The sequence below is a fragment of the Colletotrichum siamense genome (genome assembly GCF_013390195.1).
Source record: "Colletotrichum siamense strain Cg363 chromosome Unknown KSG_Cg363_contig10, whole genome shotgun sequence".
Classification (NCBI taxonomy): domain Eukaryota; kingdom Fungi; phylum Ascomycota; class Sordariomycetes; order Glomerellales; family Glomerellaceae; genus Colletotrichum; species Colletotrichum siamense.
In genome coordinates, this window is record NW_023501023.1 from 2,037,463 (window position 1) to 2,053,075 (window position 15,613).

Here is a 15,613-nt window from a genome sequence, read left to right on the forward strand (position 1 = left end):
ACACTTGTTTGATTTACCCTCAACAAGACGTCGTCCAATCTGCTGCGTTGCTTGCGATCGCGGGCACTGTTTGGCTTCTCAGTGCATTGAGGTCCAGCCTCGGACGCGTCACATGCCGCGTTGATGCCGAAACTCTCACCTGCAAGGGTTTGACGATATATCCTCTGTCACCTGCTGCTTAGCATTTTGCAGCTTTCCTGCCAACTGTACCGCAACACCAACCGGCCGAATACCGACGTCATCACGATGGCCCCTCTCGTCCCTCGCTTCCACTTGTTCGAGATTGACGACCAGCCATGGTGTGTATAAAGACCAGTGCGCCTGCGTTCTCCGCCATCAAGAGCTGACAACCCACGCACCTTCAGGTTCCCGTCCTTCCTCCGCGCTCTTGTCCAAGAAGGCCTCCACGCGACCTGGGTCAACAAGTTCCCCGTCCTCCAAACCGCCTCGCCCGCGCACATCGCCGCCCAAATCCTCCAGCGAACCCTTGGTCCACGACTCTCCTCCTACACTTTCATCGACTTTTGCGCCGGCTCGGGAGGCCCCACCCCAGCCATCGAGCGGGCCGTGAACCGCCATCTTACCGCTCAGAAGCAACCCAACGTCGACTTCGTCCTGACCGACCTGTGGCCGAACCCTGAGAGCTGGGCGCGCGCCGCTGCCAAGAGCGAGCACATTGGCTACGAACCGAAGAGCGTCGACGCCGCAAATGCGCCCCGTGATCTGCTCGCTGGGTACCGCGGCAAGGACAAGAAGATCTTCCGCTTGTTCAACCTCGCCTTCCATCATTTCGATGACCCATTGGCCAAGGCAATCTTGAAAAACACGCTCGAGACCTCGGACGGTTTCGCCATTTTCGAGCTTCAAGGTCGCGACCTCTATTCCATCATTTTACCCGCCATCCTTGGCATTGGCGTGTTCCTCCTGGCTCCCCTTCATGCGTGGAAGTTGGGTTCGCTCAACGCGCTCATATTCACATACCTTGTCCCTATCCTGCCGTTCGTCCTGGTTTTCGACGGATACATCTCAGCGCTAAGGACAAGAACGCCCGACGAGGTTGAGGCGCTGATGAGATCGTGCGGAGCCAGGATGGAAGGCTGGGAAGTAAGAAATGGCAAAGACGCACACATTCGTGGTCTTGGCTATGTAAACTGGATCGTCGCGGAGAAGATATCATCTCGAGACTGGTGAGGAAGCACACCGGTTGGAGAGACGTGGAACCTGGGAAAATATTGCCTGCGGGCACGTGGGGTATGATTGAGGACATGTGATAATGCATGACTTGTACCCAAAAGCGGTAGCCATTTGACTAACCAACTTACGACAAAAACACGCACAACCCACTACAACCAGATAGTTCCTCATCGTTGCGGTCCGCACATTAAATACCTCTTGCACAATGGTGCCCAATTGATAGTCGAGTCATATATCTTGACTTCGAAACCGTGAATAGGTGATCAAATGTCCCAAGGCGTTATGCCGTACGCGTCACTTTTAGTACAGTTCAACTGTTTTGCTTCAAATTTGCTTTCATTTTCATTCTATCAAATGAAGCCCAGAACACATAACTCCTGTTTTAATAGTAGATAAAACCTCAAGGCCGCGATCCCATCAGCGGCATCGCGATGTGTCGAGAGCTCCTCATCGACATCCCAATTTCCCGGAACCCATGGTGATTAAAAGAAGAAACTTTGTCATAGCCCGTCACATGCCACCCGTCAAATAAGCAACGCTAACATAGGTACGCTCTGTGCTTAAACAACGGGGCCAGCCTTGACGACATCTTCTGTCGCCTCGCTCGCGTACTTCTTGAAGTTCTCGTTGAAGAGAACACCAAGCTTCTTGACCTCCGTGTTGAAGCTGTCGCCACCCGCGGTCCAGGCGGCCTTGGGGTTGAGCAGTTCTGAAGGAACACCAGGGCAAGTCTTGGGGACCTGCAGGTTGAAGGTGTCGTAGGTCTCATACTCGACCTTGGCAAGCTCGCCAGAGTGGATAGCGTCGAGAATGGCGCGAGTGTACTTGAGAGGGCAGCGCTTGCCGCCCTGGGCAGCACCAGCACCAACCCAACCGGTGTTGAGGAGCCAAGCGTTCGCGTTGTGATGCTCGATCTTGTCCGCAAGCATCTTGGCGTAGCGCATGGGGTGCAGGGCCAAGAAGGGTTGGGCAAAGCAGGAGGAGAAGGTGGCCTGGGGCTCGGTCACACCATCCTCGGTACCAGCCATCTTGGAAGTGTAGCCAGAGATGAAGTGGAACATGGTCTGGGCACTGTCCAGCTTGGAGATGGGGGGCAAGACACCACGGGCGTCGCAAGTGAGGAGGACGATGTTGGAGGGGTGAGAGTCCGACTTGCAGGGAATCTTGGCGTTGTTGATGTACTCAATGGGGTAGGCGCATCGAGTGTTCTCGGTGAGGGTGCAATCATCATAGTCGACGACACGAGTCTCGGGGTCGAAAACGACGTTCTCAAGGACGGAGCCGAAGCGGATAGCGCCAAAAATATCAGGCTCCTTCTCGGCAGACAGGCCGATGGTCTTGGCGTAGCATCCGCCCTCGATGTTGAAGACACCACGGTCGGACCAGCAGTGCTCGTCGTCACCGATGAGGGCACGCTGGGGGTCCGCGGACAGAGTGGTCTTGCCGGTACCCGAAAGACCGAAGAAGAGGGTAACATCGCCGTTCTTGCCCTCGTTGGCAGAAGAGTGGAGGGTGAGGACGTTGTGCTTGATGGGCATCTCGTAGAAGAGGACGGTGAAAACACCCTTCTTCATCTCACCGGCGTACTCGGTGCCGAGAATGACCATCTCCTTCTCAGCGAAGTTGATGGCAACCGAGGTGCCGGAGGTCATACCCTCGGTGTATCGGTTGGCGGGGAAAGAGCCGGCATTGTAGATGGTATAGTCGGGGTGGAAGTGCTCCAGCTCCTCGCGAGGAGGGCGAATGAGCATGTTCCTCATGAACAAAGCATGGTAGGCGCGGGCGCAGATAACGCGGACACGAATGCGGTACTTCTCGTCCCAACCGGCGTAACCGTCGACGACGTAGATGCGATTCCTCGTGTTGAGGTAGTCGATGGCACGCTCACGGTTGATCTTCCAGACCTAGAATTCTCACATGTCAGCGCTCGTTCGGTGACTGGTCGACTCGGTGCATATGTGGGCCCAGGGCCGGGAAAAGCAGGAGTGTGGATCTGCAGCATTGCGGGGGAGGACAACAGGGGGCGGTAGAGTTTAGCTCGGCCTGCATCCAAAATGCGGGGCCGGCATTCTGCACCTGCACTTCCTGGGTCGAAGGGGGAAAGCGAAAGGGGCAGACAGGAGGGGCGGCGCCGGCAGCCTATGACGACACAGCGCACACGGCACGAGACCATGTCGTCGCAAGAACGGCACGCCCAACTCGAAGCCCACACCAGCCAACCAGCTCCAGCTTGCTGCCGACCCGCGCACATCGGACGAAAGCATCTCGATTGAGACCCTCCACCACACGTGCCAATCAATGCGCATCATATTTGCGCAAAATGGGCCAAAGGGAGTGGAAACACGGCTGCTAGATGCAGCGTCGATCTGAAACATGACGTATCCGTCAACCACAAAGACTTTGCGGGAAATCTGCCGTGCTGACTCGGATTTGAACCAAGCTGCAAAGAGACGCCATGGTGATTTTTGCTGGGTCTTGCTGGCCAACAGATGGTCGTGTGACCAGACGTGTGTTCTGCACCTGTGTGCGGGCATGCGTGTGTCTGAGGAATGCACAGGCAACGAGCTAGGGCTAGGCTGGTCGAGACGGGTTTGGCTGGGCTGAGGGCAGGACAAAGGAAGCCGACTGGAACCGCAGCAGCTGCTTGGGAGCTTGCGTCTGCATCCTGACTCGACTTGGGGTTTCTCTTACCTCGGGTGACATGGGCTTGTTCACAGGGCCCCACCTGGAAAATGCCGTGTTAGCAAATGGTTACGCACTGAATGGTCAGCGCCAGCCAAACTGCCGGGCACCGAATGTGTCGTTACGGAAAGCGTTCAGGAGCAAGCTTACCAAATGTCGTTCTTGGAGCTGTCCTCCTCGACAATGCGCTTGTCCAGAGGGGAGCGACCAGTCTTCTTTCCGGAGTAGGCAGTGAGAGCTCCACTTGAGGTGATGGCGGAACCAGTCTCGTACACCTACGATTCTTTGTTAGCTGGAATGCGCAACCACCTGGTTGCTTGGAGCATGTACTCACCAGCGCATCTTCGTACAGAGCGGGAACGGAGGGGTTGGGAATCTGATGAATTGTGTCAGTGCCTTATACGACATGTCTGAGGCGATCATCTTACAATAGCGACGCGGTCATAGTCGATGTGGGCAGTCTCGTGGAGCTCCTCCTCTGTTCCAACATGTTAGCTAGGCTCGTTGCCGTGCAAGTATGCCATTGAGGAGGGTCGGCTCGAGAAGGGGAATTGGTCATACCGAGCTCAGTGTGCTCGTGGTGGGGGCTGTGAAAGGACGTTAGTTGGATTGGTCTCTTGGTTGTGCGGGTATCAAGGACAAACATACGCAACACCACCGGGGTGGAGAGGAGTCTTGTTGACGTTGCTGACAATCACTGTGAGGTTCGACATGTTAATTGGTGGTAATTTGGTAGGAATGAGCTGTGAACGGGAGGCAGCGATGGGATATATCAAGGTGCTCAGGTCCGAGACGCAAACAAGGTTTGCGTCTAAGTGGAAGAAGTCGGGTGGAGGGTTGGGGGAGGTGACTAGACGAGGAGGCGAGGAAGAGGAGACGAACTTTTGCGTAAATCTGCCTGGTATCCTTCTGCGAGAATCTGTGACTTTGGGCCCTTTACTGCTGGATCAGTGTAGGGAGAGGCACTGCGTTGGACGGGATCCTTCATGGTTATAAAAGATTCTGAGGGATGAAAGAAGTCGGGTGTTGAAGGCTTGGAAAGGCTTGGAGGCTTGTGTTCTCTTCCGCTTTCAGGGATCCAAAAAGGAATCGTATCCACTTGGAGGAGTGTGAGCGTGTAGGTAGGGTGATGTAGACAAGGCTGCTTCGTGGCTTGCTCAGGCCGGAACCGAGGATAGAAGGGCCCGAACGGGGTCCTCCACTTATAAGAACGGGCGCGGCCTGTGGAGTCGCGGGGGCGAGGGCAGCAATGACAGTGGTTGGTTTGCCGTTGCTGCGCGCTTCACGATATTATCTCGGGTTCGATGAACGGGAGAAGACCCTTGTGCGGGTTCGGGATAGAGGAGGAATAGGGAGAGAACCGGGGTGTACTTGAATTGGGGGGGTGTCAAGGAGGGGTGCGGGAAGGGTGTCTGTTTAGCTGGACATGAGTGGGAAGTTGGGGTCGGTGGTGCAGGACGGGTCAGAAATGGCAGATGGTAAGGTGCAGAGCATCTTGGATTGCCTCATCGTCCTAAGATAACGAGGCCCGACCCTGTCAGTTGTGTTTTGTTCGGGCCATGTTATCGCGGGGGGCCGGAGCATCTCGTAGCTGAAAGACGGGACGCTAGTTGCCTTGGGTGGAGTGAGCATTCAAGGTGGGCCTGGAATAGATAATTGGAAGCAGTTTATTAGTTGGCAGTTGACTACCTAGGTAGTGTATCCGTAGGTAGGCGGTAGCTTGGTTGGTCCGCTGGTTGGACGAGTTTGCGGTCAGAGGGAGAAAGGGCCAAGCCATGTATGTATTTGCAAGGGAAGAGTAATTGATATCCAATACGCTGCCTGCGAACCAAGGACCAAGGATGGACTGGAAGGCGTGGAACTTGGAGGGGAGAGGGGGGAGGGGCAACACAACGCGGGTGTGCAGGTGCAGTGTGGTGTGTCACGGAGAGTTGTGGGCCAGCTTCTCCACAGTCTGCAGTCTGCTCCCGTACGTCTCCGTTGCGTCGGCTTGGGGCTCCCGAATCCTGGCTAACCCGTCCCGTGGCTGCTTTTCGAGATTTCGAGGTTTGCATCTGTGATTGAACTCCAGAGTTCGGGCGGCCTCCGGAACCTGTTCTTCAGGCTGAGAATGACAGCCCGAACGAACACGTACCTGTGGCACTGGCAATACCAACACTACCTTAGCTCTAGAGGCACGCATGCATGCCACCTCAGCCACGTAAGATACATCCCTCCCCTTGAGGTACCTCAGGTACCTACCTACCTACCTACCTTACGCCGTACATTACCTTACCTTAGCTCAAGCACGATTGGACGGCCCTTGGCTTGATGATCGATTATCCCACCCGCCGCCCGGATAATTATTATCCAAACGCATCTTTGGGTGAGGTGGGCAACGGAACGGAACTGCTTGCGGGGACTCTAGTTCAAACACACAATGCCATCCTCCATACCTGTCTTTGGTTCCTCGTTGCTTTTCCTTTGTCAAAGTGCATGATCGAGTCAGTATCAAACAGACCGCTTCGCTCGGATAAAGGCATCTTTAAGCTGCCACTGGCACAGGCACCTTGTCTCTGAAGGTTTCCAGATTTTGCAAGGTGAGGTGGGCGGTCTGCTCTGTAAGGTACCTACCTATTCGTAAATGTGCTACTTGTATCAGGCACTCGAGTAAGGTCCCTAGCGCTGAGCTGGCGCATGCGAGGCCGATGTTCCTGGGTAAGGGTACGTAAACTCCCACAGCAGACCTCCGCGCATGTGCTGCTGTCCAATGTGGCAGGCGTGCCTTGCCGCTGCGCAAGCCTCCGTGTCCAGGGCAGTCTACTACCCAATCTCAATCTCCCCCAGCCATGGCATCTCCCATCTCCCATTTCCCGCCTTCTCCTCCCCCCCGCCCCCGAACCCGCCCACCAACAGGCCAAGCCTTCATGGGGTCACCAACGTTGGCGTTGGCGTTCCCGTTTTGGTCCTTTGGTCTGATCTGCTGGCCCTGCTCGCCCTACAGCTATGCTACCTTGCCATTCCCAGCGTTGATGACTCCTGACTGGGCCCTGCTTGCTGCTGTGCTGGGTCGCTCGTCTGCTCTCGAATCTTGCCGCATCTCAAAGCCGGGGCCGCTAACGCGGAAAGTCTAAACATCATTTTTGCTCCATCAGCCCTCTCATGCCCGTTTCTCAGAGTCCTTTGTTCCAGTCTTCCGGTGTTCCTCTCCCTTCCGCGCGTGTCTCGTCTGCTCTCTGTGACCGGCACATGGCTGCCGTCCGCCTGTCCCTTCCCCATGTCTTCTGTTCGGGTTCGACGTGCGTGGTAGTTGCATCTCTCCGTCTCTCACTTCTCAGCGGCATGTGTCGAGGAAAAGCTGAAACGGCGTCCACGAAAATACTTAGGAACACCTTTGCTTGTCACCCGTGGCTGTGTCCACCGGCGGGCGGCGGCAATGCAATGCGAGAAGCAAAATCCCATCCCACTGACAAGACCGTTTTCCCAACCGCACGCCCCCCTTATCTCGTCCAAGTTGGCATACCTAGCTTCATTGTCGTATTCCTGATTCTCCATCGGAGCATCACGGAAACGAGCACCGCAGCAGTCATTAACAGCCCCAAAACGAGCCCCAAACATTGCAAAGGATGACGTTTGGCTGCTGCTCGAGAGCCGCTTGGCCCCGCCGCAATCCCACCTTGCACCCTCCAAGTAGCCGAGCATCTAGTGCAAGTTACCCCGCGCCCCGTTCCCCATGGCCAATCATCCTCCGTCTTCATGCAGAGAGGCTTACCTTCAGCTATTCGTTCCGACATTCTCCGGCAAGCAATACCAACTTCCACTGCTGTTGCCCCCCCTTGACGCCGCCGCCTAACTTCTACGATAGCACGTCCTGGAATATCAGTTAGGGTCCCCCAAAGATTAGAAAAGTATGAGAGCGCAGCAACGTAACAGTACGTACAGAGCAGGGGGCTTTACTATGTAGACGTAGCCACTTGGCTGAATGTTAATCCATTGCCGCCTTTGCACCTAGGGTCTTTTTCGCTTTGACGAACGTTGCTATTACGTACATGCCCGCTTTCACGAGCCCTCGTGACCGCCGAATTTTCAAGAAATAGGAGTCAGCTTCTCAGGCGCAGACCGCCCTCAATCAAGGGGTTGTGCATCACTTGACCTGACACGTTCCCGGGGAAACAAGAAACGAGATTGCAATTCTCCGTGAACTCTTCTGGCCGAACGGACTGAGTGTAGATGTGTGCATGCGGCAGACGCAGCACCTAACCCCACGATCGATGTTTCCCGAGAGAACGGCGCAAGAACACGAGGCGCTCTATTTAGCACCCCCATATCCCTTATTTAGCACCAACTTAAGCCTTTTTCAGTAAATCATTACGTTAGTACTACACTATATATAGCGAAGTAAATCTCTAGCCCTATAAGCTACTAAAAGATTCATTATACATAGTAATATATAGTTTTATAAAATATAGAGCGAAAATTTATATATTAACGTATTAATCTAACACTAAAGCTACCTATATTACTTATACTACTTATACTACTTATACTACTACTTATATTACTACCTTAGTTAACTTAAAAACTACTTAAACTATTACTAGTTAGAGGGAAATAATAAAGGCTTAAAGTGAAGCTATATAAATAGCAAAAAAACCTATAAGTATATAAGAAGCTAGTTAAGCTTAAAAAACATTAAAGTTAGAGCTAGTAATAGTAGTAAAAATAATAAGTATTAGTTTAATATAAAATTCTAGAGGGTTTAGGCTAACTACTAGCTTATCTAGTAGAATTACTAATTAACTATATCCTTTATATACTCCTTGCTTTTTTCAGCCTATTTTTTAATAGCAGACTTTTTCTTCTTTTTTAGCTATATAAGCAGTAATAGTAATAGCTAAATAGGTATAATAAATATATTAGTATAAGCTACTTTAAATATAGAGGGTTTACACTTTATAGATATATTATTAGTATAAGGGAAGAGCATTAGTATAATAGATTAATACTATAGAAGGTTAATAGTAAGCATATTACTATTATTAAATAAAAAGTAATCTTATTAGTAGTTATATTTAAGTATAATAATATTAAAGTTAAGCTTTTATATTACTACTTATAGAGCTATAATCTTTAGCTATAAAATATATATTAAAAGTATATCTTAGTAAATAGAGAGTTAGAGTACTTATTAAGGTTTAATTAAGCTACTAATAATAGTTATAATCCTCTTTTTTAATATAGTAATTAAAATTTACTACCTTAAGATAGTTAAGAATATTATAGTAGTAAAGTAAGCCTTATTAGTAAGTAAATAAGCCTATATAAATACTAAGTTTCTTACTTTAAGAGTTATTAATATATATAGTATTTATAGCTTATTACTACTAATATACTATATTAAGACCTTTAAAGGAGATACTCTAAACTAACTAATATAATATCTCTTCTTTTATATATACTACCTTATAGTAGTATTTTTTATTACTAATATATATATAAAAAGCATCCTTTTTAGTCTTAATTATCTTACTAATTATATTAAAGAGGCTAAGTAGGTTAGAGAAGTAGTTATAGAGGTAGGACTTTAACTTAGCATAAGTAGACTTAATATAAGAAGTAGCTTTAAAGCTATAGTTATAGTACTCTTTAATAATAAAGTTAGCAAACTAGAGGTAAAACAGAAAGTAAGTAGTAATAAAATAGTTAATAATTTAAAGCTAGGTCTCCTTAAATATATTTTTAAATACCTATTATTACTTTAAAAAAAAAGCTTTAGTTAATATATAGATATACACCTTTTAAACTTATAAAATACTATTAGGGGACTACTTAATTTTCTCTAAGTTAGAAGTTATTAAAATAATAGGTTTTTAGGTAATAGTTAGAGGGTTAATAATATAAATATTACTATTAAATAGAAGGAAATTAGTAGTAAGCATAAGATTTTCAGCCTTATAGCTAGTAGCTAAGTTATTAAAGTCCTTAGTAATATTAGCTATAAAATTCTAGCTAGTAGAATTAACTAAAGTTTCCTTAAACCTACTTATAGTTAAATTAAGTGAATTAAAAGTATTCTTAATATAGAGTATACTAAGATTATTAGTAATTCTAAGTCTAATAGAAAGCTAGTTTTTAACTTAGTTATCTAGCTCTAACTTAAATATACTATCCTACTTATTTTTTATATTTAACACTATATTTTTAAGTATATACTAAATATATAACTACTACTATATACTTAGAAATACTACTCTTACTACCTTTTTAAATGCTTTATTAAAATTAGTTATTACTACTTTTAGTAGTACGATTTTTTTAGTAATAATCATAGCCTTTAGTTACTTAAGTACCTACTTATATATTATACTACTTTTATTTAAGATAAAGTAGAAAGTAGCATTAAAAGTTAAGTATATTAAGGTTATATTATTAACCTCAAAAAGTAGTATATTAAAGTAATTAACCTAGATTATTTATAAGCTATTTCCCTCTTCTTATTATACTTAGAACTAACTTTATATATAATATCTATTAATAAAAGCTTAAGGTTTAACCTCTATTAGTTAAAATACTATATATATATCTAGAATACTATATTAATCTTACCTAACCTCTTATTATAGTGAAAACTTAGATACCTAATATCTTAGTTTTACCTAAGTTCTTATATAAATATCTAAGTAGTTAAGAGAGAGCTATACTTCTTATAATATAGCTACTACTATATATTATATATATCTTTTAACTATATATACTTAACACCTACCTCCTTATTTATTTATATTATAATATTTTATACTATTAATTTACCTAACTTTAAGAGAGCCTCTATATAAGTATATTTTACTTCTTTACTACTAACTACCTTAATAATAGTTATCTTATAAAAAGCTTAACTCTATAACTTTAACTCCTTAGTAATAAGTAGATAGTTATATTAATTATTAAGTATAGTTATTACTTACCCTCTAAGAACTAATAAAAGTTATACTAATTACTTATAATTAGTTTTATTAATCTTTAAGTCTTACTATATTATTATAGTCTTTTTAGGGCGTCCTCTATAGTTATAATTAAGCTTTTATTAAACCTTCTCGCTATATACATTTAAATATAATTAAGCTTTAATTATACTATACCTATAGGTCTTTTAGTATTAATAAACTACTTTAATAAAGTTATTAAAACTTTATACTTTAAGATTTATAGTTATAATATAGTAGTAATATAAAAATAGATAATTTTAGTAAGAATATTAGTACTATAGTATTTAGATTATATATAGAGAGTTAATTATTAATAAAATAATAAATTTATACGTTCTAAGTAGACTACTAGTATTTATACGACTATTACATAAAATATCTAGTATAAGGATGGTTTAGGTAGCTATAAAGTGGTGGGCACCTTCTATAGCTATAATACCTATAAACTGCCGAAAAAGGCTTAAGTTGGTGCCGAATAGGGGACATGGGGGTGCCGAATAGAGCGCCTCAAGAACACAGGCAACTGTACCTCAGTATCCGTACGCTGGGACGCCTCCGTTAGGCCGGGGACCCCCCTCGGCTCCGCCGCCCCGCCCGCCGATTGCCGTAGCCCGGCTCCATTGATTCCTGCCCGGATATTGCACCCCTACCATTGGGTGTTTCTAAACCCACTCTGACACGAGAATAACTCGGGTTCTCCGACACCGCTAGGGGCATCCTTATCGTCCCCTGACCTTTCATCATCGGGTCCGCAGAAATCCTCTATCATCGGGATTACTCGGGACGCCAACAGTTCAAGGTTGTCACCTCGGAAAATGTGATTCCTAAATCCTGCTTCGGCCAAGAGAGTCAAAACGTGAAGCCATCGTCATGCGCCTACTTTGAAGGGTTTGAGATTGATTTTTTTTTTTGTTAGTTCTACCTCCCCTACCCATCCCTTACTATTCTCAGAATGCTACGTCTCTATCATGCGGAGCCCTCCCGTTGCGGCCCGTCCGTATTGCCGCCACGGCATTACCGCCCTCCATGACGTCGCTCTGTCCTCGTTTTACACCATCTCAGGTCAATCTCTATGCATATTGGCCATGGCCCAGAACTTTTCTGCACTCTTTCTGCGCTTGCTTCGCGAGCCTGCCATTCCAAAAGGGGAACTCAATTCAGCCAGCTCCTCTCAACCGAAGTCGACCTCTAGTTTCATTTCATTCGTTCAGAATTTAAGCCGTTTCATCCGTAATCAGCTTCGTGATCTTGCCAATGGCAATGGTTTGTCCCTATGTCCCAACATGTCAGCCATCAGACGTTCAATAATCCATGCGAACCAATCATACGAACCTGGTCTCTCAAGGTGAAGCGACCCATCTGCGGGTAGTCCTCGAACTTCTCAATGCATACCGATCCAGCACCACCGATAACCTGCATGCGGGCGATGATGCTGTCGCCCTTCTTGGCGTGAGACGGCGGCAGCTTGCTCTTTCGGTTGGTGCCCTTCTGGAGCTTGTGAAGCAGCGCTGCGAATGTCACTTCTTCAATGGCAGCGTGCACGTGCAGTACGCAGTTGAAACCAGCAGTCAAGATGCTCTTGAGCTCGAGGATACGGATCTGAGCCTCGAACGTGGCAACGTTGTGCACCAAGCGCTTGGGCGAGCACAGCACGAATCCGGGGAGAATGTCTTCTTCCTCGATGCCCCTGAGGCGAATACGAACCTGGTCACCGCACTGCGCAACCTGGGTTTCTTCTTCGGTCTCGCCGTATACGGCGGCAACGTCCACGCTCTGCTTGTTCGGCATCATAACGAGGGACATGCCCTTCTTGATAACACCGGCCTCTATTTTGCCCTCGATCATGGTTCCGAGATCTCGGTACTTTCCGGCAACGGCCATCATGAAGGGTGCATTGACCTTGCGCTCAAGAGCCTTCATGTTGTCGAGGTACTCGAGCAAGGAGGGTCCTTCCCACCAAGGAGCGACACCCTTAGGGATTCTTTCCTTGATGTTCATGGATTGCTGGGCGGCCACAGGCAAGAAGTAGACGTCAGTCTTCAAGTTATAACCAGTGCCCTTAAGGAATTGGGACAGCTTGGTCGTGCACTCCTTATAGCGCTCCTCGGACCACTCAACAGTAGGATCGTCCATCTTGTTAATGGCGACAATCAGCTTGTTAACACCCTGGGTCTTGGCAAGCATAGCGTGCTCTCTGGTCTGGCCACCTCGCTCGAAACCGGTCTCGTATTCACCCTTGCGGGCGGAAATAACGAGGATACCAACATCGGCCTGAGAAGCACCACCGATCATGTTGGGGACGTAGGTCTTGTGGCCGGGTGCGTCCAGGATACTGTAGCGGCGCTTCTCCGTCTCGAAGAAGCCTCTGCCAACTTCGACGGTCTTTCCCTTAGATCGTTCCTCCTTGGTCAGATCCATGACCCATGAGAGGTACCATGAAGGGTTTCCAAGCTCCTTGGCCTCGCGCTTGTATTTGTCCATCGTTCGCTCGTCGACCATGCCGGTAGCATAAAGAATTGAACCACCAAGGGTCGACTTTCCAGCATCGACGTGACCGATGAAAATAATGTTGACATGCTCCTTGCCGTAGATTTCCTTGAGAGTCTCTTCGTCAACGTCGGCTGTCTGCTCTTTCTGGACAGCATCGGCCTCGCGAACAGGACCCTTGCTGGCACCACCGGACGGGCTGGAACGGCCAGATGAGGGAGAGGGAGAGGTCTTGCCAGACTTAGTGGTCGAAGCACCCGTCTTCTCAATAGCCTTTGTCGCTGTCGCCTTGGCCCCAGCCTCAGCAGCTGGGTTGGTGTCCTTCTTAGCCTCCTCCTTGGGAGCCTCCTTCTTCTCATCCTTAGCAGGAGCGGCGGTACCGCCGATAGAGAGGACCTTGGCCTTGGGCTTAGGAGCGTCGCCGCCGATGCTCAAGACCTTGGCACCGCCTTCCTTCTTCACTGTCGGCTGAGGTGCCGGCGCGGCGGCAGCGGGAGCATCAGCCGGGCGCTTGGCGATGGTGGGAGCAGGCTGCTGAGCCTGAGCCTGAGGCTGTTGTTGCTGGGCATATTGCGGATATCCTTGACCTTGGCCTACGAGTTGTCAGCAGAGGTCAAATGGTCAAGATGTCTGTATTGGAAACGGACAGAGATGATTTACATACCATATTGTTGCTGGTAGCCACTGTAGCCTTGCTGTCCGTACTGTGAGTTGTATCCCTGTTGGCCGCCATATTGAGGGTAGCCGCCGCCGCCGTAGCCTTGACCATAATACTGCTGGTATTGAGGGGCGTAGCCACCGTACTGCTGACCGGGCTGGAAGGACTGAGCTCCAGGGGTGAAGGAGGATGCGCCTGGACGGAAGGAGCCAGCCTGGGGGTTGTGTTGGTTGAGGTTAAGCTGCTGCTGAGCCTGGCGCGACAGGTTGTCGTCCTGGGCAGCCGGATCGTCTTCCCACGAGTTGAGGTTCGACATGTTGATAATCTGCGGCGGGGCGGTCGATGTATCGATGCGGGCGAATGTCGATGTCGGGGGTTTAGAGGGGTTGGAGGTTAAGGTGAGGTGGTGAGCGGATTCGGGGAGATGCGGTCAGAACTGGAAGTGGGATGGGACGTTAACGAGATGCGCCCAAGAAAGATTTAAAGAGGGGCTGGAGGGTTAATTTTTCCAGCAGGCAAAAGGGTACGCCGGGACACAGGACACAGAGCACACCGGATACCTCACCTCGAGGGAGGCAAATGAAAGAACCCAGTGACGGCAATCGGGCTGGAATGACTCACTCTTGGGTTGGAGGCCAATACACCAAGGTGCTATTCCAAGGAAACAGTGCTGGACGGAGTCCAGCCTTTCTTTTACGATGAACCTTCTTTTTTTTCCCCTTTCTCCTGCGCTGGCTGTAGGAAATCTGGTACACTACCTAATGGTCAAGTTTTGCAGAGTCGAGACCTGATCCACCCCAAGGCGGGGTGCTGCCTTACCTACCTACCTGGACGGCTTGAGTGACGTCGCACTGTATCCAAGCGATTGAGGGGTAGTTGTGCCGCCTGCATCCACAGTGCCCCTCGCTGAGGCACGTGAGAGGTATGGACTCACACACTGTCGTGCGCACTGGACCCCTCCACCCTAATCGGGCACCTGCGCTTGCTTGCATCGTCACTGGCCTATTTCTCTCACCTATGGCAACCTGAGGTACCTTGCCCTGCCTCAGGATCCCGGTCACGGCCAGGTGCAAGTGATTCTGATTTCTCGCTTTTCTTCAATGACCAAGAGTTTGTCGCCCGACACTTATTCTTCGCTCCGCAATCTCAATCTGCGGGCCAGGATCTTACTTGTTGTTGCACCCTACCGGCTTTTTGGAACAGCATGACAGTTGCTGAGTCGCAGCAGCAGCAGCAGCAGCCATGGACGCCTTACTCGCAAAACTGGGAGCCCAGGCCATGAACATGGCCATACGGTCAGGTATAGCTCTGACCTCGACCTACGCTTTTTCCCAGTGTTCACGCCTGATGAAGACGGTGGATGACAGAGCTGTCCGTTCGGAGCTGAAGAAACTCCAGAAAACCCTCGACACCAAGATTAAGGTGGGTGTTTGCCATGGAGGCTATCAGAGCGGTGTGACTAACACGCCTCTAGGTCGTCTCTCCAGCCATTGATCTTATTGAATTCAAGTAAGAACTCCTCGAGCAACATCAAGCTGACACAAGCCGCTAAGCTCTTTCCAGGTCTGGAAGAGGCAATGCCTTCTTGGAGTCCGCTTTACCCCTGGCCAAGGGCCTTCATCAGGAC

General features: G+C 48.6%; 3 protein-coding genes across 3 annotated transcripts; 1 reads left to right on the plus strand and 2 right to left on the minus strand.

The window, feature by feature from the left end:
• Positions 1–246: 246 nt before the first annotated feature.
• On the plus strand, positions 247–1,191 carry CGCS363_v014430 (uncharacterized protein; the record flags this gene model as incomplete). The annotated part of the gene is made up of 2 exons (XM_036646279.1): positions 247–299; positions 366–1,191. 2 exons carry the CDS (start codon positions 247–249, stop codon positions 1,189–1,191), a joined length of 879 nt encoding a protein of 292 aa, XP_036488630.1.
• Positions 1,192–1,754: 563 nt separating this feature from the next.
• Positions 1,755–4,589, minus strand: CGCS363_v014431 (Phosphoenolpyruvate carboxykinase; the record flags this gene model as incomplete). The annotated part of the gene is made up of 7 exons (XM_036646280.1): positions 1,755–3,098; positions 3,886–3,919; positions 4,027–4,151; positions 4,211–4,252; positions 4,305–4,354; positions 4,438–4,463; positions 4,525–4,589. 7 exons carry the CDS (start codon positions 4,587–4,589, stop codon positions 1,755–1,757), a joined length of 1,686 nt encoding a protein of 561 aa, XP_036488631.1.
• Positions 4,590–12,055: 7,466 nt separating this feature from the next.
• SUP35 (Eukaryotic peptide chain release factor GTP-binding subunit) lies at positions 12,056–14,302 on the minus strand (the record flags this gene model as incomplete). The annotated part of the gene is made up of 3 exons (XM_036646281.1): positions 12,056–12,112; positions 12,174–13,921; positions 13,993–14,302. 3 exons carry the CDS (start codon positions 14,300–14,302, stop codon positions 12,056–12,058), a joined length of 2,115 nt encoding a protein of 704 aa, XP_036488628.1.
• Positions 14,303–15,613: the final 1,311 nt, after the last annotated feature.